The 22988-nt window shown below is 53.5% G+C and overlaps 9 protein-coding genes across 9 annotated transcripts; 2 read left to right on the top strand and 7 right to left on the bottom strand.

Annotated features, from left to right (window-relative positions):
- Positions 1–3: 3 nt before the first annotated feature.
- BU25DRAFT_485283 (uncharacterized protein) lies at positions 4–917 on the bottom strand. The gene is made up of 2 exons (XM_033711226.1): positions 205–917; positions 4–159 (listed from the first exon to the last, which is right to left on the bottom strand). Exon 1 carries the CDS (start codon positions 862–864, stop codon positions 346–348), a length of 519 nt encoding a protein of 172 aa, XP_033564268.1. The 5' UTR covers positions 865–917; the 3' UTR covers positions 4–159; positions 205–345.
- A 1075-nt stretch (positions 918–1992) lies between these two features.
- BU25DRAFT_408674 (RecQ mediated genome instability protein Rmi1) lies at positions 1993–3196 on the bottom strand. Its single transcript, XM_033705866.1, has one exon. It carries the CDS (start codon positions 3147–3149, stop codon positions 2460–2462), a length of 690 nt encoding a protein of 229 aa, XP_033564267.1. The 5' UTR covers positions 3150–3196; the 3' UTR covers positions 1993–2459.
- A 172-nt stretch (positions 3197–3368) lies between these two features.
- On the top strand, positions 3369–4222 carry BU25DRAFT_335932 (uncharacterized protein; the record flags this gene model as incomplete). Its single annotated transcript, XM_033702607.1, has 2 exons — positions 3369–3696; positions 3747–4222. 2 exons carry the CDS (start codon positions 3369–3371, stop codon positions 4220–4222), a joined length of 804 nt encoding a protein of 267 aa, XP_033564266.1.
- A 681-nt stretch (positions 4223–4903) lies between these two features.
- Positions 4904–6292, top strand: BU25DRAFT_429708 (glycoside hydrolase family 28 protein; the record flags this gene model as incomplete). Its single annotated transcript, XM_033708563.1, has 2 exons — positions 4904–5642; positions 5700–6292. 2 exons carry the CDS (start codon positions 4904–4906, stop codon positions 6290–6292), a joined length of 1332 nt encoding a protein of 443 aa, XP_033564265.1.
- A 71-nt stretch (positions 6293–6363) lies between these two features.
- On the bottom strand, positions 6364–9314 carry BU25DRAFT_388292 (uncharacterized protein; the record flags this gene model as incomplete). The annotated part of the gene is made up of 1 exon (XM_033704471.1): positions 6364–9314. The coding sequence occupies exon 1, from the start codon at positions 9148–9150 to the stop codon at positions 6364–6366; it is 2787 nt and encodes a 928-aa protein (XP_033564264.1). The 5' UTR covers positions 9151–9314.
- A 151-nt stretch (positions 9315–9465) lies between these two features.
- On the bottom strand, positions 9466–12739 carry BU25DRAFT_363300 (F-box domain-containing protein). Its single transcript, XM_033703755.1, has 3 exons — positions 12319–12739; positions 10284–12239; positions 9466–10228 (listed from the first exon to the last, which is right to left on the bottom strand). Exons 1-3 carry the CDS (start codon positions 12607–12609, stop codon positions 9698–9700), a joined length of 2778 nt encoding a protein of 925 aa, XP_033564263.1. The 5' UTR covers positions 12610–12739; the 3' UTR covers positions 9466–9697.
- Positions 12740–12931: 192 nt separating this feature from the next.
- On the bottom strand, positions 12932–16876 carry BU25DRAFT_388285 (dna repair protein-like protein rad18). The gene is made up of 5 exons (XM_033704470.1): positions 16735–16876; positions 14978–16683; positions 14836–14929; positions 14512–14780; positions 12932–14464 (listed from the first exon to the last, which is right to left on the bottom strand). The coding sequence occupies exons 1-5, from the start codon at positions 16816–16818 to the stop codon at positions 13201–13203; spliced, it is 3417 nt and encodes a 1138-aa protein (XP_033564262.1). The 5' UTR covers positions 16819–16876; the 3' UTR covers positions 12932–13200.
- Positions 16877–17373: 497 nt separating this feature from the next.
- On the bottom strand, positions 17374–19961 carry BU25DRAFT_456479 (HCP-like protein; the record flags this gene model as incomplete). Its single annotated transcript, XM_033710033.1, has 2 exons — positions 17374–17385; positions 17436–19961. The coding sequence occupies 2 exons, from the start codon at positions 19959–19961 to the stop codon at positions 17374–17376; spliced, it is 2538 nt and encodes an 845-aa protein (XP_033564261.1).
- Positions 19962–21340: 1379 nt separating this feature from the next.
- On the bottom strand, positions 21341–22652 carry BU25DRAFT_408669 (histone deposition protein Asf1). The gene is made up of 4 exons (XM_033705865.1): positions 22387–22652; positions 22297–22336; positions 21934–22242; positions 21341–21837 (listed from the first exon to the last, which is right to left on the bottom strand). Exons 1-4 carry the CDS (start codon positions 22493–22495, stop codon positions 21453–21455), a joined length of 843 nt encoding a protein of 280 aa, XP_033564260.1. The 5' UTR covers positions 22496–22652; the 3' UTR covers positions 21341–21452.
- Between the last annotated feature and the right edge of the window lie 336 nt (positions 22653–22988).

The following is a 22988-nucleotide window of genomic DNA, read 5'->3' as shown; positions in this document are numbered from 1 at the left end:
ACGTTGCCACACAAGTTGACGATGGAGTTTGTAGCGCCACATACCCGCTACGTAATTATCTTGTACCAAAGACCAAATCACAATTGCAATCAGTTTGTGGCTGGGATAGGTAAACGACGTACGGGTATAATCGTCTAGTATGAATTGCCACATGTCATACTACGCGAACTTGTCGTTTCCTGAACAATCCCCGTACGTTTTAACGCCAATGCACGATTGTTGGTTGTACACCTTTGGTATCTTGGAAGGGTACTGTTCGCACACGATGCGTGTATGGTATTTCCAGAAGATTTGGTCGTGACAGAAACGGAGGACCTGCGGCGCAAGAATCCTCTCTTGCATGCCTTAGCCGCGGTTGTTAAGAGTAGATTCGGCTAGACTCTGTCTAAAGAGTTCATAACTAGACAGAATGTAGGGCTGCTGGTCTGAGTCACCCTCCAAATAGATTCGTAGGGAGAAGTCGACGTTCGCAGGGTGGAGCATGTGAGGATTGCGAACTCGAAATAACCCTTTTGAACTATCCTCTGCATCCGAAGCCGCTATGTTGACATGTGAGTGAGAGTAGACTTTATGTATCTGGCTTGCTTTATGGCTCCAATCCGCGAAGTCATCCCTGTCTTGTTTAAAACAAACCGAGTCGATCCAGAGGTACCGTATTTGCAAGGCTTTAGAAACGACGGCCGCCTCACGAAAAGTTCTGGGTATATTTGTAATGGCGATTCTGTTACAGAGGTCGTCCAGATTGTAGAGTGTAAGCTGGATGAAGTTTGCCTTACCCCATCGGTGGCTTAGCGTGGCGTAAGGCCCAACGAGTTCTTTGTCTTTTATATGGATCAGACATACATGTTCGAGAGGTTTGACCATATCTCCTAAGTCCAGGATGCGTGTGGGATACCATTGTGCAGCTGGGATGTGCGCCTTGCAGCCCCAATGACCGGCTGAACGGTGACGCAACCACTCCCGGGCTTTTGGATCGATTTGTCTGATGAAGTGCAGGTAGATTCATCAATATTACTGGTAGTAGAATCCTTGCCACATCTAGACACTCATCAGCGCTCTACCTATATGCTTCGCAGGTGTGTATGCTGGCCAGACCCAAGAAAGAAGATAAAGCGAAGTGACTGATCGAAACCGCTGCGAGACCTTAACAGGTTGAAGCTTATTGTGAATTCTACATAAGTATCTCGAGCCCATACACGCTTGATTTTAGCATGCAAGAAAAACTGTACTCAGTCGACGCAGCAAGATGCTGAAGCCATAGTGCATCAGTTTCTTGCGCCAGTTGCCGTTCTGCTTCAGTGAGGCGTGTCCACACTAGCCAGCAGACATGCCACTACTGACCCGCCAAAGCCTGTAAGTCGGCAAACGTGCGGTAGTGTCCATATGTCGCGCATCGTCCGTTGTTCGTCTCTTTCTTCGCTTTGACCACATCGTTCTTAGTCTTTGCTCCAATCTTTGTACCCAGATTGCCACTGTCACCACCGGCTAGATTTACGTTATCTGTCTCAGAAGTCTCCTTGCGGCCAAACACACTATCGTCTTGTGTTATTTTAAAGCGCTGTATGTTCGTCTAAGTAAAGGCATCTGCGGCTCCAGGATCGCAACGATCCCGGATGACGCCTAAGCAGACGTCACATAGCACCGTAGTCGACTCTTTGGACGATGACCGATCGAAGTCTGTCTCAGAACGACAACGGACCGTTATATGTCGGAGCTGTTCAGTTTTGGACTTGAGCTTCTTTGCCGATCAATGGATCCCGTCGTATCAGACAAGGAGCTTGGAGTGATACTTGTACATGACGACTCCCTTATAACTAGATCTCTCTCATCAATGGAAGACATAATGAGCAATTGTACGAGGGCTGTTTACTAGCAAGAAGGCTGTTGAGGTACAATCATGTACTAGCGAGGCTGAGTACATACCTCGCCCCGCTTGCGCTCAGCCGTTACTACCGAGAGCTACACCATGCGAACTGTGTGCAGTCCGTCCTCGTATAGCAGACATGGATATTCCTGCATTGCTTCTTATCTTCTTTGGCCTGCTTCAGAATATCCAACTGTAACCTAAATCCCATAGCTACACCGATCCTCTCGAACATCTTCTCCTTGGGATCAACAACACGGAGTAGCAGATACCTGAACTGGCCAATATTATGATCGGGGTTTTCGTAGCAACGCACTTAGAACAATCGGCCTTCTTCAGAGTCGTTTTGATAGGAGGATTTATCTGAGGGCGGAACGTCCAGCCGAACGAGTGTATCATCTGGATTATGAGTGTCGGGAGTAACAATGACATCGTGGACGGTCATGCACCAAGCTCCGTGGTGCTGCACAAGGCCTATAGGTCGTAGTTGACCGCGCAAATCCAACGATCCGCCTGTGACGATTCCAAAGATATCTTCAATGCAGATATGTACACCTTCTTCTGCCGAGGAAGGTGTGTGCAACGTGCGAACCATTCACCCCGCAAGCTCTCCACTAGCGTTCGCTGCCTTGATCAGTATATCTTTTCTCCCTTCCTTCCATGCCTTGTCAAGTGCCTCGAGCTTCCCACCCAATGTCTGCACATTGCCAGGCTCGAGCATAATAACGGCTCGTCGTACCTCGATGTTTCGAAGTAGGAGCTTCACACCCATACTCATGTTCGTGTTAAGTCCATCGATACCTCGAAGATCCACCGCATAGACTTGTAGCCCTTTCGCATCCTGTAACAGTAGTTTGAATGGGCCTTTGGTCTGTGCAGGCGCAGCAGCTTGACCAGAGTCGTCGTTCTCCGACTCGATCACTCGAACGATCTCTCGCCCTTTCGTCATCTCGCCGCGCTCCCTTGCCTCGATAGCTTCGACTTGTGACCAGCGCGATTGTCCAATGTCTTCGATGTCGAGCACTTGACAGATGATTGGTCCAGCAAGAAAGCGAGACTGGACCGTGCCTCGCAACACGTCCTCCGGGAAGACTGAAGCTGCAGGTTGATTGAGCGAGGTTGTGATGTCAGTTGCAAGAAGACGAAAGAGACATGTCTGCTTCAGTGCAGCAAGTGCTGTATTTGGCCGTGTAGTTGATAGGAAGCTTTGCAGCCATGCTGGTTTTGGGTGAAGGTGTCTTGCTGCGAGGTGCTGCATTAGCTCTCCTGCAGCGTTATTCGCCATTTTGACAACCTCCAGAGGTGTATGCGGTGATCGGTGATCGGTGATCGTGTTGTAGCTTTCATGCAAAAGTTTGGGAAGACGCGTCGCGTACATGACGTGGGGAGCTCTTTCCAGTAGTGGCCTTGGCAGTTCACACCTCGAGCTTCGACATGACACCTCACCCCTCAGAACACATATGCTATACCAAACGCCTCGAAAACTGCTGAAAGAAGTTCCATAATGTCGACTATAGCCTCGTCACGCGCCAGCTCCTCTATACGCAGTCCTTCATCCACACGCAATTCGTTCGATAGCTCCGCGAGACCTCCGCCAAATGCACGCCGCAATCGCGCAGCCTTACGAGACTACTACGGAATCAAGAACGCCCAGAAAGAAACGGATGCCAAAATATCAGAAGAGTCGCCAAGGACAGGACTAGGGTCGGAGGAAGACGAAACCCTGACAGAGCTCGACGCTGCCGACTTCAAGGCTGAGGCCTTTGTGGAAAGCTTGCTTGCAAAGGAGGGTTTGAAAGGCGTATTGAAGGCAGAAGCTGACCTTGTATCACGTATGTTGCACTTGAGCATATGGTATGTTGCTTTTACTAATTACAGGTAGAAATACGGAATCTCGACAGCGACAGGAAGTCACTCGTCTACAACAATTACTCGAAACTGCTGTCTGCGACCAGTACGATTCGACGGATGCGCGGAAACATGGACCCTCTGGCTCCCACCACCCACACACTCGGTCCTGCCATAGCACACATCGCTGAAACCGCTGCCTCGCTCTCCTCTTCTATGCAGAGCCTCCAGAACAAACCAGAGGGTCTGGGCATTGATATACACGTACAGGGAGAGCCAAAAGAAGAAGAAGAGGCTGCTAGAAAACGGAAGCAGCAAGAGACCGTCAGATGGGTGCTGGGTACACCCAAACGTTTGCGTGATCTTGTTGATCAAGAGCAAGAAGAGGAAGCCGCGAAAGAATGGGAGGGAGCCAGCAAGATCCTCGACAAATGGAAGAATGTTGCTGGCGTTGAAGAGCTCAGGGCAGCTTGTGAAAGCATTATAAATGAGGATGCGGAATCCGACTGAGCTCGAGCCTCGAAGTGTATCAACACACGCCAAGCCACGCTTGCGAACATAAGACTCTGAGCGGGCGTTGACGGGCACAGAAATTACGACTTTCGCCACGAAGGTACCGAAAATTTGAAGTCAACAACTCTGAAGATGCACCTTGCAAGCTTACTGCGGAGGACCGATCTCGCGCGATTGGTGGAACAATGCAACTGGGATCTTACATCTGATCATACCGATCTGGCAGCTCTCCACCTCCGGATAACAGTTCAACGCCCACGTCACATGGTCAGTATTCTGTGCCGGTGCTGCGAGGTAGCTGCAAGTCGGTCAATTGCATGCCATCAAGTCTTGGCTGGATCTGCAGTCCTGGAGCATGATAGGTTACGACAACACCAGCCTCCTCACATGCCAGCCTCCGCCGCCGCAAGAGCTTGGCTTCTACCCCACGGCTCTTACTTAGCCCGACTACCGAAAGCTTCGTAGCTATATGTGGGGTATTCTGGGGAAGCTTGCAGCGGAAAGCTTTTCCAACATTCGAGCTAGACTTCGAGGAGCTACAGCTATGGCTGCTCTAACGGAGGAATTGAAGGAATTCAGCGTGCTACGCGACTCAGAGACTTTTCAGATGGCAGTCATAAGCAGCTGGAAGATCGTTACAGTTGTGGGGAAGAGTTAGCTAGCTGTATCACTTCCACAATGCTGACCTTTACGACGTCGTCTTTGGCTGCTCTATTGCTGCTCGCTCCTGTAGCATCGTCAGTATCAGTAGCTGAAAACTTCCTTGAAACATTACGCACACCGCGCCCTTTCCACGCTCAGTCCTCACCAAATCGCAACCGAACTTGCGTAGCCGAATCTCACAACGATCTCAAGACCGACGACGCAGAGAACATCCTCAAAGCAGTCCAAGACTGCAACAATGGCGGACACGTAATCTTCGCCGAGAAGCAAACCTACACCATTGCCTCCCCCCTAAACCTCACCGGCCTCTCATCCGTAGACCTCGACATCCAAGGCACCCTATCGTTCCCCTCAGACAACCTCACTTACTGGCAAGCCAACTCCTTCGACCTGCAATACCAGAACGCGACCTCCTTCTTCATCCTCGGCGGCTCAGACATCAACGTCTACGGCTCCGGCACCGTGCAAGGCAACGGCCAAGTATGGTGGGACGAATACGTGAATAACAAGAAACTCAAGCGGCCCGTTCTCTTCGCCATCGTCGGACTCGAAGGAGGGAGTGTGAGCAGCATTAAACTCCGCAACTCACCGTTCTGGCACAACATCATCGCTAACTCGAGCGACGTGGTGTACTCCGGCCTGGATCTGTTTTCGACGAGCAATAACGGCAATTTTGAGAAGAACACTGATGGATGGGATATTTACCGCAGTGAACGTATCACGATCGAGAACTCGACGATTACGAACGGTGATGGTGCGCTTCCCCCTCCCCACCCTTCATACATTGTATGCGACTAATTGAGAGAGACAGACTGCGTATCCTTCAAGCCCAACAGCACATCCATCCTCGTGCAAAACCTGCACTGCAACGGCACCCACGGGATCTCCGTCGGCTCGCTCGGCCAATACCCGAGCCGCATCGACTACGTCGAAGACATCCTGGTGCGCAACATCAGCATGTACAACTCCTCGGAGGGGGCACGCATCAAGGTGTGGCCGGATGCATACTCGGAGAAGAGTGCAAGTTTGACTGGCGGTGGCGGTCGTGGTCTTGTGCGCAATGTTACGTACGATGGCATGTTCCTCGACAATGTCGACTACGGCTTAACCATCACGCAGTGCTATGGGCAGGATGATGAGGAGGAGTGCTTCCAGCATCCGAGCAAGCTCAACATCACGGATGTCACATTCCGTAACATCAGAGGGCGCACCAATAGGGTATTCAGTCCGATTGTAGGACACCTGGTTTGCTCGAGCCCGCATACATGCTCGGGCATTCTTGCCGAGAACGTGGATATCAGGACGATCAACGGCAGCAACCTCGTTACGTGTAGGAATGTGGACGAGAGCACGCTAGGCGGACTGAACTGTACGGATTGGAGCAAGGGGTATAATCCTGCCTAACTTGTCTAGTTGGCCATGTCATCTAGCTATCATCGTAGCTGCAAGGTCAAATGATTTACTTTGGCGACGTCCTACTTCTTCACACCCCACACATCCCCCCCAAACCCAATCACTTTCCCCTCACCCTCCATCTCCAGCAACAACCCCCCAACCTCCTCCTCACCAAACGGAAAACCACCAACGACCATCATGCGCATCATCATTAGAATCCTCTTGACCGGCATGTTGCCCTGCGCCGTCAACATCCCGATAATAAATGCAGCATACACATCCTTCTTCTCGTTTAGCAAGTCCTGCTGACTCCGCACAGCAGTGGGTTGCTGCGCGGCTTCTACAGCTGCTAGTTCCGCCGCCGCGGCCGCCGCGTCTTCGTCTGCCTTGGACTTCTTGTCGGACGTGGGCAGTGTCTCGATGACGGCGTATGTGTCCGATCCCGTCTCTCTCAGGACTGACTTCCCAACCCAGAACGCAGCTGCTTGTCGGACGAGACTCTCATCCATATCGAGCATGTCTTCCAGCTGGCTCACATTCCTACTTATCCCTTCCCCAGATTTTGTGTGCTTCGCCGCAATATGTTGCTCGCCGGGCTGCGGTTGGAAGGCGTGCACGACACTGACTTGCCAAGGCGTGAGGTTGTCGAAATCTTCTGTGCGGTCGGCGAAAGAGAGGGTGATGGAGCCGCTGCCTAATGCGTTCATCCAGCGCAGTTTGCGCATGCCTTTTATGCGAGTGAAATTTGTGCCGTATTGGGTTTGTAGGGCGGAGATTTCGGCGGGGACGCGGAAGTCGTCGTCTCGTAGCAGCGGCCAGAAGAATGAGGATAGGATTTGGGCGTTGAGCGTCGGACCTGGGAGTGCTGCTGCAGGGGTAGAGGGGGCGAGATGTGAGGATGCTTGGGCTGGGCGACGGGGCTGCGGGGTGCGTGGGTGCCGGCCGTCTGGTGTTTGTGGATTTCTGGATTGTTGCTCGGGTGTAAAGAAAGCTTGTGTGGGTGGTGATGTGATTGTAGCGGTGTGGATGGAGGCGTTAATGCGTTTTGAGTCCAGGACGTCGCGGAGCATGACTTCGCATGCTTGGAGGTTGTTGTCGCCAAGGCGCATCTTGATGAGCTCCAGCAGTCGAATCTCCTTCTCGTACTCTGGGTCCTGACAGCGTAGGAGGTGGTCGCCGAGGATGTTCTTGAGTTCGTTGATGAAGTCATCGCGCTCCCAGAGTGTCAGCAGGAACCAGATCACGTCCTCTACCTTCGACTTCTTGTAATCCGGTGAGGCGTCTTGTGGCAGTGGCTGCCAGTTCATGTCGTTCCAGTTCAGCTCTTCGTCTGCTTCTTGACCAAGGTTTGCAAGTGGCTTTGCCATCTCGCTGGCGATTTCGTAGGACAGCTCGCTGTTGGAGGAGAACTTGCTACCAGTCTCATGGCTCAAGTCGGTGAGCAAGCTCGATATGATGATCCTCGCTGTGTCTTCCCGCTCCTTTAGGTACCTGCGAATTGGCCGTGCAACCCTCTCAAGTAGCACGCCCTTCGGCTCAAGCTCATGAAACGCGCGGACAATCGAGATGTAGACATTAAGGATGTACGTCGTGGTCGCACCCGGGTGCAGTAACCGTCTCGAGACCTGCTGCGAGAAGCTGGATGTGAGATGCTGTTTCGCGCCCGCAACTTTGAGGTAGTCTTTGATGTCCAAGAAAGCACCCAAGCTCTTGTCCCAATTGATGACAAAGTCAAACAAGTTGTCGACCCGCACCCGCCCCAGTCTGCCAAGCGCCATCTCCTGCCATGAAGTGACCTCAGTCGGTAGAACGCTGCTCTGTTCGCACCGCAAGCATTCCAGCACCAGCTCGACCAGTGGGCAAAACCCATCACGAATCCACAACTTCAATTGCGGTACAACCGACTTCTTTGAGTACCAGTCGACCTTCAGGAAGTGGCTGTTGATGAAAGAGTCGAGCAGCTTGTTCATGGCATGGGCGAACGCCTTCTGTGCGTTCTCACCACCAAGCCCAACGCGCTCCAGACCCTGGAGAAGCGCGGTCATCCGCTGCCGGAACTCTGTTATGTCCTCTGGGGGTGCGCTGGGCTGGACACCGTCTTGTCGTGTGTGTATGCGGAACAACCTGCACCCCGCATCGTACAAGACGTAGCTCAACGTCTTGGAGAACCGCTGAGGCGCAACGCAATGAGCAAACAATGCGTGCATGTCTCTTCTGAACTTCCAACTCGCGTGCCCCGCTGCACCATCCTCATCCCTCCTTGTCGGCCTCATCGGCCTCGGCGGCCTCGACGGCCTCGACGGCCTGATCGTTGAGTTCGCACCGCTCTGCAGGAACGGGAGTACATGCTCATTGAATGGCTCGAGGTACACATTCTGCACCTGCTCCAGCACCCTCTGGCTCTCATCAAGCACATCCCAGCTCAGCCCAATCTTCACTTCGTCTCTCCACAACTCTTCTAGCACAGGCCGTACGTTGTTCGCAAAGTGTAGTCTGCACTCATTCGTATACCATTCCACCAGCCCCTCTTCTCCGTTCCTTGCGCCATCTTCAACTCTGCCCTCGCCAGCGAGCAGGTATACCAACGCGTCCTCCACCTCACGTGTGCGATGCAGTATCCGCGGCACGGCAGGTACGACCTTGTCTAGGCTCAGGAACCTGGTTGCGCAGCTCCACGCTATTGTGCGCTTGACGCCTCTGTGTTGTGTGTTGTCGTGCAGCTCGGCTTGTCGTGGGATGTATGGGCTGCCAAAGGAAGTACCCGGCGCCGTGAAGCCGAGGTCTGGCGTCGCAACGGGTGTCGGTGTTGTGTGCGAGAGCGAGAGGACGGGGAAGACAGAGGAGAAGACTAGGGTCTGGTGGTCCATGGCAGGCTGCGGAGGAGATGCGGACCCCCGCCTCGACGTTAGTGTTTATGCGGGTATGGGTGGAGGTGAAGGGGCTGTCATGGAAATTGCAGACTGCAGGAGGTGTGCGTCGGAAGGTTTCGCGGTACCATTCGTTCGTCGTGAGGTTGTTGTGGAGGTGTTCGGGAAGCTGCGCTGTGCTTGAATGTTTGTTGGTCGCGGTTGCCGGTGAAGTTGACGCGCCTATCGATACGCGAAAGCACGTGGGGCTCCTTACACTGTCAGCATCATTGCAAGAACGCGGACCATTCATGTCAAAGCAGAGGTCAGCTAGTAGTAGCAATCAAAATGCATAACACCTCGCCTATCGCTCAAGTCGTCCAAAGAGGGGCTAACACTACAGTCGTTCACCCACAAACCATCATGGAAACAAAGCCAAACCGAAACCCCTGTAAGTCGATGCCTCCCAGTACGCCAATTTCACGCCATCCTTGTCGCTCGTTGTCCGAAAAATGCAGCGTGGTAAAAGTCATGACCATCTCGCTCCCCGATAAAGCTGCTTGCCTCCCTAGGGCCTGAGCACTCCATGCCTCCTCCTAAACGCCTCCACTCTTTCTTCGTAGAACAGGATCTCCCGCACCCTAAGCTTTGGTCCCCTGTGCTCCTCGTGCAAGAAGGATTCATCGTCGCTGTCCTGTTCGTGGCCCCCATCACTTGCCTCGCTCTCCGTCTCCTCGCCGCCATGACCCATCGCGCCATCATCGTCATCATCGTCCTCGTCTTCAGTGGCTTCGCTCTCGTCATCGCTAATGGTCACCGGATCGTGGCCCACGTACCCATGCACGCCGGTACCACCTTCGCCACTCATGCTGTCGCTTCGTAAGTCGTAATTCGTGGGTCGATTCTCAAGGATCTCAAAACACTTGTGCGTGAGTCCCATGTAGCAAAGCTCGATTTCTGGGCGGAGGTGTACGATGTCGAGGATCTGGTATGCGAGTTCGCGCGGATCGATGTTGTTACCATGCGCATGGTCGGCGATGAATGGGATGTATAGGGAGCGGATATGGGGGATGAAGGGTAAGCGTTGAAGAAAGTGGTGCTAGAACACGTCAGTACTAGGTTCTTCGAACCCAACCCGATGAGATAAGACTTACCCAGTCCTTGTAGTCGATCGACACCGCCAGCTCTCTCAGACTACTCATCCGTCCACTTGTGATGAACGTCAATATCTCTCGATTCATCATCCATCGTCGCCATCGCGAACTTGTAGTTGTGTGTCCATCCAGTCCCTTTTCGCTGCTGTCAATCATCAACTTCTTGAGACTTGCTTTGTGCCTTCGCATTGGACCGCGATATATAGCGTCCACTGTCACCGTAGACGAGTATGAGCGGCCTTCTTGGAGGAAAAGAACTTCGAGACTGTTAGGCGCCAAAGTCTCTTTGAGGAAAGAGATGAGTGATGGTGAAACCGTGTTGGTATGGATCCGCTTCAGGTTGAGCTGGTAGTCAGAACGAAGAGTGTAGGATGCTTTGTAGGCTTTCGATGAAGACGGCGACCCGGAGTAATTAGCACGTGGTGTATATGTTCGACGAAGAACCTTCCACAGCTGCTCGTGGTTGCTGCAGTGTAGCAGAGTCAACGTCGAAAGTATTGACCAGTCGAATGCCCTTCGCAGCACAGATACAGAGAGTGGTATGCGTTCGAGCTCCAGAACCTCCAGCTTCAGCTTGCCATTTAGCAGCTCCTCTTGTGGCTCGTCTGGCGATTCTGCGGTAAACGCACGACTTCTGACGTTTGTCAGGTCTGAGGATTTCCTGCTTCTCGCCGGTGTAGCTGGCTGGCTCGCTGGTGAGGCCACAGGCTCAGCACCAGCTGGTACAGTTTCATTGAACAGACTGATGCCTTCCGTGATGGTCGAATCTTCCATCGGGTTCCCAAAGTGATCCACATCTTGCTCAGGATCCCGGTCCTGCATCGAAAGCGACGCTATTGAAGGTAGAGGGTTCGATATCGTCGATTTAAGGGGTGTCGTTTCCACTACCCTGTCCTGCACTCCGCTTGCACTAGCTTTTCGGGAAGATTCTTCAGAATGGCGCATGTTGTGGATTCGGCCAACCAAAACGCCCAGAACACCTCCTAGTCTCTTCTCGTCTATTGAACTTGCTGCCGTCGTTGTAGCACTGTAATCAACTTGCTGAAGCCCATCGCCGTCCCACACTGTCACCCAGTCTCGCTGCTGCGCGTGAGGAGCAATACCAACACGAAGCTCCCGTAGCTTCTTCTGGGACCTTGCGATGAGTATACTCATCTCGTCCAGATAAGGCAGCTCATCGATGTCTAGAACGCTCAAGCTCTTCAACGCGGGAATGACCGAGAAGGTAGGATGCTCGACACGCTCCAACGCTGAAACGCTGCTCGCTGGGAACGGTTGAGGTACGATGACCGGTGGAGGAACCGAGCCTACGCCGCTTGGCTGCGTGGTATTTGGAGGTGCTGGGAGGTTCGCATTGTTGAGTATCATAGGCGGTGCGGGTGGAGGCACAGGTGCATCGATTGTGTTGTCATGCCACCGAATCCATAGGCGCTCAAGACGACAGTCGTCGCCATCATTCCGGCCAGCGAGACTTGACAGCGCAAGCCAGACGTCTCGTAATACTCCGGTAGGCATGTCCCAGACGAACGTCTCGAGGTTGACCATACGCGCAATTGCAAGCGCCACAAGAGTCCCCAGCATCTTTCCGCTCTCCTTGGTGATCACGTACTCCTGCACCCATGCTTGCGGTCCATTGCCGAGGGAGAACTTCTTGGTGAACTGCCCATAATAGTTGCCGAACCGCCGGCGCGGGATAGGGTACGGCGTGGTTGCTTGCGAGCTCGGCGTGTGAGCGGCATGCTCGCGGTAACGTTGGCTCTGGTGCGGGAAGCACTCATCTCCCATAACGAGTGTCGCAAGTCCGTAGGTAAGCGCATCGACGCCAGACCGCGGCTCCATGTGGGTGCTCTCGTCGGGCCAGACAATATCGAAGCGCGAGTAGATGCATGGTATCGTGAGGCGGTGGAGGGCCGTGTGACAGAGCGAGAGGGACGTCAGGTCGTTGGTATGCGGCAGCTATTGGCAATCACGGTCAGCTTACCGGGCGTGATACATGGCGCATAGCAACATGCGCATGCATCCTTATCAGACCTACCTGGTGTATGATCTCTTTCAGGATATCCACGGGCAGATCCAGCAGCCGCAGCGGTCCTTTGGTAGCCTTCTCTTTCCCCTTCGGTACATGCTTCACTGGCTCCGCTGCCGAGGATGCGCCGGCAGTGTTGGGCACAGCAAGGTGGCTCGGCCAGGCATCGTCGGACTCCTTGTGTGTCGCAGTCGTATGCGCATCGTCCGGCGAGGAAAAGAGCGACTGTGCAATGTCCTCTTCAAACGTCAACGGCGACGAGGTCCTAGGGCTACCGGGTGTGGAGTGCGGAGAAGCCATGTCGCTGTCGTTGAGCTAGGATCATGTCATGAGCGGCAGAGAGTGGACCGCTCCCATCGGTAGAAGGGTGCCAGGCAAGGTTCACCTCAGCAACAGCAAAGCTCGTCCGTTGTGCGAAGAAGTGATGCTGAGCTTCGTGTTGTTCGTCGTCGTGGTTCCCGGGCCGACCAATGATCACCGAGGCCAAGCGGCGTTGCGCGCAGCTCTAGTACGAGGCCTTCAGCGTTGCAACGCCCTTTCTCCAATGGTCAGCTGAGATCTGTGTTATGCAAGGTTATCACCGGGAACAGGAAGCAAGGGAGCATGGCATGAACAGCTTTGAAGACGCTTTGTGCGAGAGCTTCAAACTTCATTGCATCATTTTCAAGAGTACTCCTAAAGCTAGACGCTGTGCAACGCGCATGATCCGCGTCCTGAAGTTCGACCGAAGGCACCCCATGCCACTTTGAGCACCACCATGATGCAGATCCGGGGACTCCAACGCCGAAGGGGTATAACTTCAAGAAACTCACAAATAACCATCCATATGCGCCTCGCTATCAATGTTCAACGAAGGATCCCGCAAAAACGCTGCGTCCTAGATTCCGCCTCCTACGCTCGTGAGAAGTTGAGTGCTGTCTGACCACGCTCAGGGTCAGTCATGCGAATAATCTTGACGTCCGAGTCTTGCCGAACGTTGTTCATCGACTGCGGCGTGATGAAGATGAACTGCCTCCCAATAGAGCGTCGAGCTGCTGCGATAATCATGTTCATACTCCTGTCACGGTTGACACTGTCCATGAAGACATCGAACTCGTCGAGGCAGCGGATGGGCGAACCCATAGCATCCCAAAGCGAGAGCAAGAGACAAACCGTGGAGAACGACTTCTCGCCGCCAGAGAGCGTCTTGGTCTGTCGTCCGTCACCGGACTTCTCCGTGCTGTCAGGTTGGACGTGAATGTCAAGGGCCTGGTTCTTGTGGTCGATGTGGAGCGTACCGCGGAACTTGCGTTCACTGAGCAGGTAACCGAATGTAACGCGAGCGCGCACCGAAATCCCAGAGCGGAACTGTTTCCACCGCATATTTCGGTGTTGTAAAGTTCTGTTGAGATAGTTCTTGATGCCACTGGTGCTCTTATGCTCATCGACGGCCTCCTTATGCGCAAGCTTTGCCGCATTAGCTTTTGCTAAGAGGTCCTGTTGTGACCCTCCCAGCTCCCTCTCGGTATCCTGTCTTGTCTTTTGGAGCTTGTTGAGCGTCGTAATCAGATCGTCGGACGATTTGCCTTCCGGCACTGCAACGCGGTCGGGTGCAATTGACCTGGCTTCAGCGGCGATCTTATCCACCTCGGCCTGTTTGCTGACTCGTTCATCTTCCCACAACTTTTTGTTGTCCTCGACGGCTTTGATTGAGTCCAGCGCCTTGTTCTTAGCTCTGAGGGCATCTTCCCGCTTGCTCTGCATTGTCCTGACCTTCGCCTGGGCTTTGCCGAGCTTGAACTTTAGGCCCTCGAGTTCTGCTTGCGCAGTGTCGAGCTCTTTTTTGTTGGTGGCATTGTCATTGCCCAAATCCATCTTCTTCACGACCATGTCTTCATACACCTCTTCACATCGTTTCTGGTCCTCACTGGCAGTTCTTAACTGGTCTTCGAGCACTTCGATGGCAGCTGCATCCGGAGTTGCATCGCTTAATTCTGCCTCGAGGGTTTCCATGCGATCTTGAGCTTTCTGGAGCGCGTGTTGCAGCTGTTTTCCGAGACGAGAACGGTTTGCTTCACGAGCTCTGCAAGCGTTGACGTGTTCCAGAAGCCTCTTAGACTCCTGCTGGGCATCACGCGTTGCCTGCTCAGCGAGTTGAAGTTGCTCTTCTTCTTGCCTTAAAACTAGTCAGCGAGATTAAAAGAGAGAAGTTAGCTGACGTACCGAATCTGGGCTTCCTTGTCAACATGCATGCGCAATTGCCCTCTATATTCGTCGATCGGACTGTTATTGATACCGCCGGCTCCCGTGTAATTTATTACTCGGCCGCGCCTCTTGTCGCCATTGGAGAGTGTAAAGCACATCTTCACATTGTTGCTCAACGGGCCCCGCATTGCCATGAACTGCGCGCCTTCATCGGAGTTCTCGATAAGCACTGTTTGCTCGAAGCCCTGGTTTATGATGAACTGGTTCTTTACAAGATCGTTATCAATCTAAAAGTGGTCAATTGAGTTCACATCCCAACCCAGCTATGCAAGTAATGCGTACCTTGAGTGCCCTCATCCAAGTCAGCAGAGAAGGATCGGGTTCGTGCCGAGAAGTGTCGATGCGGTTCTTGCTTCCTATGAAGATCGGCGATTGCCTTCAAAGTTAGTCAATATGTACGAGCAAGGAGCTTGTGCCAACTCACCATCCGGATCTCCTCATCAATTCAGCCAGGATAGTCTGATCTGGTTTGCTGGTGACGACGAAGCCATTCAAAGCTGAGCCAAATTGCTTTTCCAGTATGTAACCCCAGTCTGCATTTACCAGCTTGACGTGGCGCCCTAGCGGACCGATGGGTGGTTCTCGAAATCTGTTGTCGTTTCTGATGGCTTGGAGTAGCTTGAGCAACTTGTCAGATTGCTGATATGCAGACGTCCAGTCACGACGCTCTCCTTTGAGGGTATCGATAGTTGACTTGATGCGTCTTTCGTTGTTCCTAGCAGCTGTGATCGCCTGATCCGCCCTCTCTTTCTCTTTCTGTGCATCTCTCAATTGATTCCGAAGTTCCGGAAGACTTGTGCCGTGCGCCGTATATGCCTCCGTCTTCTGCTCGCATTCTTGTCTGGCTATTTCGAGCTCACGCTGCTTCTCAGCGTAGATGCCATCGTCCGCCTCGGCTTGTCGTTGCCGGAGTCGCGCTATCTCAGCATTGTAATCAGCGACCTGCTTCCTCTTCATCTTGATGTCGCTTTGAGCTCTTCTTTCATCAGACTGCAGGTTGAGCATCTCCTGTCTCACGGCCTGGAACCTGTCTTTACATTTCTGTACTGCTTGCTGCTTTGGCTCCATCTGGGTCGTTGTCTCGGTAACGTCCTCTTGTGCACCTGTTACGGCTGCATCTGCACGTTCGAAAGCGAAAGATGCCTCATCCGCCTCGGTGGTCCTCTTCTCGATGAGAGCATCCAGTTTTCTAATTTCAGCCTCGGCCTCCGCCAATTCTGCCTCCTCCTCTTCAACTTTGGCCCAAGCTGCTTGTTCTGTGAGCTCGCGCTCTCTTTTGCGCATCACCTCAAGACGTTGCGCGCTTTGGGCCTTGGCCCACCACATGTCCATCTCCTTGCGTTTGCTAGCAATGATTTCTTTGGTGATCTCTTCTCGACTGTTCATCGTATCCAATGAAGTTTCGATCTGTTGGTAGTCTCGATGGAGAGTCTCGAGTTGTGTGCCTGCCAGAAAGAACTTGTACTTGTCCTTCGGGGTAGAGTGGTTGAGAAATTGTCTTGCCATGTCTTGAGTGAGCACGTTCATTGGGTTGTCAATCTGCATGGAGAATGCATCCAGGATATCCTCGAGTTCTGATTTCTTCGTGGTGACGACCTTGTCGTTCTCGTCCCTCAACTTGAAACCTGAGGTTCCGTTGGTGCTAAAATGTCTCTCGACAGATATCGACTTGCCATATTCGTGTGGTTTGAACGCCAGCGAGCCCTCATTCTTGATCCGTACACGTACGCTACTATGGCTCTCTCCTTCTTTGATCAAGCTCTTGAGGTTCTGTGCACGATTCGTAGCTGTCGCCTTGCCACCAAGGCAAATCTGGAGAGCTGTGAGGACTGCACTCTTTCCGCTACCATTGTGTCCAATGATGAAATTAATCAAAGGTCCTAAGGCGATGACTAGGTTGACATGACACATGAAGTTGACACATCGAATCTCTTCAATGATGCCGCATTCAGCCGGCACGTTCTGCTGGTTTTTTGTTGCCCCAAAATCCTTCTGGACCTGTTGTGTTGCCCAGATCATCTGGTCGTTCTCACGAGCAGCATCTCGCTCATCTTCGTCGCTGGCGTTCGAATTTTCATCGCTTGCGGATCGTTCATTCTCATCTGGCAGGGACTGTCGTGGCCGTTTGCTCTACAGTTGTCAGCTACATCGCGGATCTGCTAATCTTGGTGACGAACGTACGCGACCATTGTGCCCAACGCCGCCCACTGAGTCTATGCCGTTCGTTAGGGCGCGAGGCCGCTTTGCAGACATGGCCGCGGCCATGTTGCGAGGCGCGAGGGCTGGGTGCTGACGTAGTCAAAGTGTTGCAAGTGGAGGTGGATTTGTGGAGGAGTGCGGGTGAAGCAGAGCAGACGCGTTGACGGCGCCCCACCCAATAAGAAATTACGCTAAGGGCAACAGCAAACCACACTCGTGGACCTACGCAATACTCCTGTTTGACGGTGTGCTGTGGGCTTCACTGCAGCGGGATAAGATTGTGGATCTAATTTGCCAGGGATCAGAACTCTTTTTGATAGTGTAAGTGCGCTACTGTTGTCTAAAGTAAGACGTCATTCGTTGCCCAAACGCGTTTTCACGTGACCTGCAAACGCGTTCGAAACCGCGTTTAAGAGCTACATGATGTTCACCGTAAATGTCATTCTGATTCGATTGTGTTCTATCAATGCATACGTTCTCTAGATTTTGGCTTTGGCCTCCGGGTATAGAATCGAAAAATAGTAGAACCTGGCTTAGTTGTTGCCTAGATAGAAAATATGCAACATGTTCTACAGAAAGCGGCCGCTATGCAAATTGTAATAAATGGCACTGTGGCTCGAACTACATGACCACCTGTTGCGTGTTAACGTATGTATCAAGTTGGAGCTCAAAGTGCAACTTACACAATCCTTATCTTGGGCCGCCTGCCCAATGCCCATCTCATCAAACGTCTTCGGTCCCTTACCAGGTGGTGAAGCGACTGGCGCAGGCTTGGCTGCAGGCGCTGCAGCTGGAGGTTTGTTGACCTGCGCAGGAGCAGACGCAGGCGCAGCTTGTGGAGGCGGTCTCTGCTGTTGTGTGGGTGCCCTTTGTGGCTTAGGCATGGCATCCTGACCAGAAGGTCGGCCAGCTGAACCTGGTCTTGAAGACGGGCGTGACCCTTGTCCTGGTGTGGCAGTCGAGGGTCTATCGGGACGCATGGAGGTTGTCCTGCTCTCTTGGCCTGGCTGTACGGTAGAAGGTCTTGTATGCTGTCGTGGCTCTAGCGGAGCAACGTAGCCAATGTCTGGAATTGTGGGCGCTTTCTTCATACCTTGCCCAGGCTTTTGAAGCTTGTTCCGTGCATCTGGTGCGCTGTAGCCAATATCGGCGGGCTGAGCTGTCTGAGGGCGGTCTATCTCTGGACGTTGTGCGCTTGGGCCGCCCGGTTGTCTGTAACCTCCAGGTCCTCCACTTGGCAATCCACCACGGCCACCGCCTGGAGGAGGGCGCATGCCTCGGCCGCCTGAACCGATCTCGTTTACACTTGTATGAGGCCGCAGAGGAAGAGGGCTTGTGTGCGACTCTGGTCCAAGTGGAGGTCGGCCGCGCCCGAAACCATCGTTAGCGGGGTAGATGTTAGGGTTGATATTGAATGCGTTGCCCGAAGATGTTGGACGAGCGCTGGAGGCTCGGACCTCTGGCGCAAATCCACCTGCCATCGGACGTGCAGATCCAACTCTCGGTGGACCATTGTCCATAGGGTAGGGCGCAGCAGTGGAAGAACGCCCGTACGGTGCTGCATTGGGCTGCACATTGATGACTGGAGGCTGATCGGAGACTGGGTATGGGGTCGTGGAGTCGCCCCTATTGTTTCCGTAGTCTGATGGACTGTTGTCGTTGATAGAAGGCAGAGCAGGCGCTGCAGGTTTCTGCAACCTTGCTGGTCGTTTCCCACGCATGGAGCCGTGTTGAGACTTGATCCTGTTGATCGCAACATTCTCGTGATCCTTCTTCGAAAGCGTCCGTGATATGGACAGACTCTCTATCCGTGCAACTGCATCCTTGTTGCCATTTCGCTCAGCATTTTCGTACCACTCCATGGCTTTTTGCAGGTCTACAGGTACGTGCATGCCGATCTCGTTGAAGTAACCCATCGCAAATTCGGCGGTAGCAAGCCCGGTGGCTGCGGCGCGCTGCGCGTAAATGTATGCCAGTTCTTCATTCTTCAAGAATTCGCCCTCATGACCGCAAAGGAACCATTTGCTTATAGCCATATCCGCCTCCGGCTCGCCTTGGCGTGAAGCCAACGCGTTGTAGTGCAACGACAAGGTAGGATTGAACTCGCAGCCCAAGCTGCACAGCTCGTACGCAGATCCCATCTTGAGTTGAGCCTTCGCAAAACCAAGATACGCCGCTTTTTCGATATTCTGCCTTGCAGCTTTCTCGTCGTAGGGCAAGAACACGTCCGGGACCTGGATCTGAGGGAGTTCTCGCGACTGTAGCATGCCCAAGACGTACGCGCCCTGAGGTGCGTTCTCGTCCGCTGAAGCTGCAGCAGTGCGGATTAGCTGAATACCCCTAGCAAAGTCCTGTTGCTGCCCGTGCTGCCCAAGTAAGGTCATCATGCCCAAGCGGTAGTTCGACGCGGAGTCGCCTTGGTCTGCGCCAGCCTTGTAGTGTTGCAGAGCGCGGATAGGGTCGTTCGACTGCTCGAACTGCATTCCCATCCGGTACTCAGCTCTTGCATAGCCCTTGCTAGCTGCGCGAGAGTAACATCTGAAAGCCTCCTTCTTGTCTGCGCGCAAGCCAAATTTGCCAAATTCAAGCCACATGCCTCGCATGAACGCAGCCTTTGGGTGGTGCTGGTCTGCTAAGAACTGAACCACGTTCATCGCATCTGCGCGCAGCTGGTGCTCAATCTGGGGCGTCGACGGCCTGGCTTTTTGTGTCTCAGCAATCCGCAGCTCGTGCAACTGCGCAGCGTCTACGTATGCCAATGCATCTTGCGCCCATGCCAGCTGCATCTCGGGGTCGTTCGAGTTGAGTACGGGCAGGCGCGCATTCTCGAGGACTGCCTCCTTCTCACTGTCGGACGGCGGTACGTTCGGTGGGCGGTTCGGAAGCTGAGGAAATGGTGAGAAGTTGGGTGCGTCGCCAGCCTGCGCGAACTGGTTGTAGTCGTGGGAGGGCTGCTGGAAATCGTTCTGGGGCTGCACGTTGGGCGGCCCTTGAAAGGCAGAAGAGATGCTTGCATGTCGCGCCGGCCATTGCTCTCTGTTCCCCTGCGCACCCCCGTCCTGGAAGCTCGATTGCCGTGGTGGGAAGTTTCCCTGTGGTTGGTTGTAGTCTTGACCTGGCGACGCCATTGTGTTTGCGCTGCGGGGGCCGTTCGCCTCCAGCTCCATGTACTGTAGGTTTTCTTGCATGTTCTCAGGCACCTCGGGCATTATCCTACCCCGGGAGGACTACGTCAGCAGGCGCAATTTCAAGGCGCAGCTTGTAGGGGTCAAACGAACCGTTGAGGCGCTGGCGAAATGACTTCAGGCGAAGGAGCCGGCATATAATAGTCGTCGAACCCACCGGGGACGAACGTCGCCCCTAGCTGAGGCTGGCCGGGTTGGTGGTGGTAGCTCATATCGCTGCTTTCGGCCGCCGAATTCAGGGTCTTATAAAAGCAAGTGTCAACCCACGTCCAGGAGTAGAAGTCTTGGCTGCAGTCTCCTTTTGAGCTGGAGATTCTCTTCTAAGGCGCTCATGGAGGTAGATGAGACCTGACGACGCGCGGAGCAGGAAATGATCGTACTCACCTAGCGGCGGGGTACCTGACCCTAGACGTCTCGCAGTGACCACGCTTCTGGACCACTTCGTGATGTGCCGTATTCCGTAAAGATGTACGGGTATGTCCGTCAGTGTAGGCTGCTTGAGACGAAGATTTTGGAAGAAGACAGTGGATTGCGCAAGGTATTGGACGACGGCGATACACGTGGGAGGAGGGGCAGTGCAAAGAATCGCAGCCTGAGGGAGAGCCTCGAAACACTGGCGAAGACCGTTTTCCACTGAAACAGAGGCTGAAATGATCGAAGGTCGCTAGGATGTCCAGCCTGGAGAAGTGGAGGCTGTTGACGTCGACGCCAGACTAACCTTCTGGAACCGGCACTTGCAATGTCATATGCAAACGACTAGAGTGGGTTACAAGGTGACCAACATCTCCTTCGGCGCGTGCTTAGAGCTCACGTTTACTATAAATGTTTGAGCTTCCCGTTGGCGCGCGTCGGTCACAAGTGCTGCTGCTGCGCCATCGAGGCTGTGGATCAAGGTCCGCTTCAAGCCACCATTATCGGCTCGCTTTGAAACAGTCGCATGATGTTGACCTATCAGGCATGGGACATACTGTCGAGCTGATGCGTACTCGTACTGTGGAGAAGGTCGTTGTAGCTTGCATGTCGTGGAGCCCAGCTTTGGCTTGCGCGTCTGCATATGGCATCAGCATTCCAGATTGGGCAGTGGCAGGCTTACGCCCTGATGCCTACTCAGGATGACAAGACATTAGATCGTTGGACAGGAATCCTTCTGTAGCACGAGTGCAATAAGTTTTGACCTTCGAGCAAGGCGGCAGTATTCATCACCCCTTCCCTATCACGAGATGACGGTGTGGGCAAACGAGAACTGATTGACAAATGCTCAAAGTGCAAGCAAGATGTCTAGAGCTCTTCTGCAGCACAACGTGCGCTCGATCAAGGCAGACGGCATGAGTGTCGTGCGGAGCATCACGAAAGCCAGGATACCCAATCATCATAGCCAAACTCCCCATCACCAGTTGGGGTATATCTGTGATCATATTTCGTCCATGCAATGCGCGCTCGTGAACTCAGCAACAAACCCAAACCCAATTCTAAAGACATTCAGTACACGGCGTGACTGCAATCCGCCGCCCACGCCTAGTGAACCATCACATCCGGGTTGTGCTGCTGTACGCTCCCGGGCTGTTGCTGGGCTTGCTTGTCGCCGTTGGAAGCATTTTGCTCGCCGTCGTCCATCTCCATGTCGTCGTCACCACCCTCCTCTTCATCCTCGTCCTCGCCCTCGGAGTCTTCAATATCAATGTCCTCACTGCCGTCTGACTCGCCATCCTCTTCCTCGGCTGCAGGGCCTGCAGTCTCCTCACCGCCAGCCATTGCGGCATCTTCGCCTTCCACAGCGGCACCCTCGGCCTCCTCTTCCTCTTCGTCCTCCTCTTCAATTCCATATTGGTCGCCATCTGCGTTGAGATCGGCCTCGGGCTGCTCAGGAGGGAACTCAGGTGGGGCAGACTCCTCGGAATCCCTATGACAGTCAGCTATATGCAGTCCAGCAGATAGCCCAGGACTGGATCATCGATGGATGGCCCAGAGACGCTGAACTGTGGGAAGGATCGCCTACCACTTGATCGCGAAGCGTGTGACACGCGGCTTCTCTGCCAGGATCTGTCTCTGTACCTTCTCGATGACAGGCTTTGCGGGAGGCTCAAGAGCCAGTGCCTCATCGACGTACTCGTTGTTGACGTAGTAACCAACGCGAACGAATTCTCGGTCTTCGTAGCTGCAGCTGAGCAAGATGACTGTGACGCCGATGATCTCGCTGTTCGGGATGCGGGACAGATCTGGGGGATCAGCGCGGAAGAGGAACTTGTTCACACCCACAGGCAGCGGGCCAACGAGGACGGAGTCAAGTTCTTGGTCATATTCGTTGCTGGTTCGCGTCAGTTGCTCCCTAATCAATATCTGCAGTAGCGGGAGCACTCACGAGGTAGCGGAGCCAACGTAGGTCAGCTTCCACTCGAGATCTATTCCCAAGATTAGTCTGGGTTCACCACACAAAAATATGTGCACTCGCCCTTCTGCAGCTGCTCGAGACACTCGAAGGTGATCTCAAACTCGTAAGGCGCGTCGAACTGGGCGGGGTTGTTCTTGACCTCGACACCGAGAAGCGAGACGACAGACATTTTGGCAGTTGTGACTTAATATCTGTACTGGGGGTGTAGATGCTGGTATAAGGCTGAGGGTATCAAAGTATTTGCTACTAGCGGATGAAATGCAAATTTGTGTGGATGAAGATCAAACAAGCAAAGACGCGAGCAGAACAGTGTTTACGTCTCGAAGCGGTGAAGTCAGTGCGTGGTTGTCGAGGATATCAAGTGGGGCCTAGGAAATCGCGTTCGCGCGTCTCGTTCGTGCACGCGTCGGTCTTGCCCCTTTGCGCCTTCATACCGAGCCGTTTTGCCTGTTTCATCGGCGCCTGAACCCCGACCTGCCTACCACCAGCCTGCTACGTTCCTCACTTGTGAGTAATGAGGGAGACCATGGTATATTGATATTGTAGAACAAAAGGCTACATACTTTCTGGCAGTATATTGAGCCCTGCTGAGTTAGATCTGAGCTTTTAGGCCAGTGTCAAGCACGACAGCACGAGATCATTCAGCGCCAATCCTTGCGTTT

This window comes from Macroventuria anomochaeta (assembly GCF_010093625.1).
Source record: "Macroventuria anomochaeta strain CBS 525.71 unplaced genomic scaffold BU25scaffold_8, whole genome shotgun sequence".
Taxonomy (NCBI): Eukaryota; Fungi; Ascomycota; class Dothideomycetes; order Pleosporales; family Didymellaceae; genus Macroventuria; species Macroventuria anomochaeta.
The sequence above is the reverse complement of the archived record's forward strand: the minus strand, read 5'-3'. Positions and strand labels throughout refer to the sequence as shown.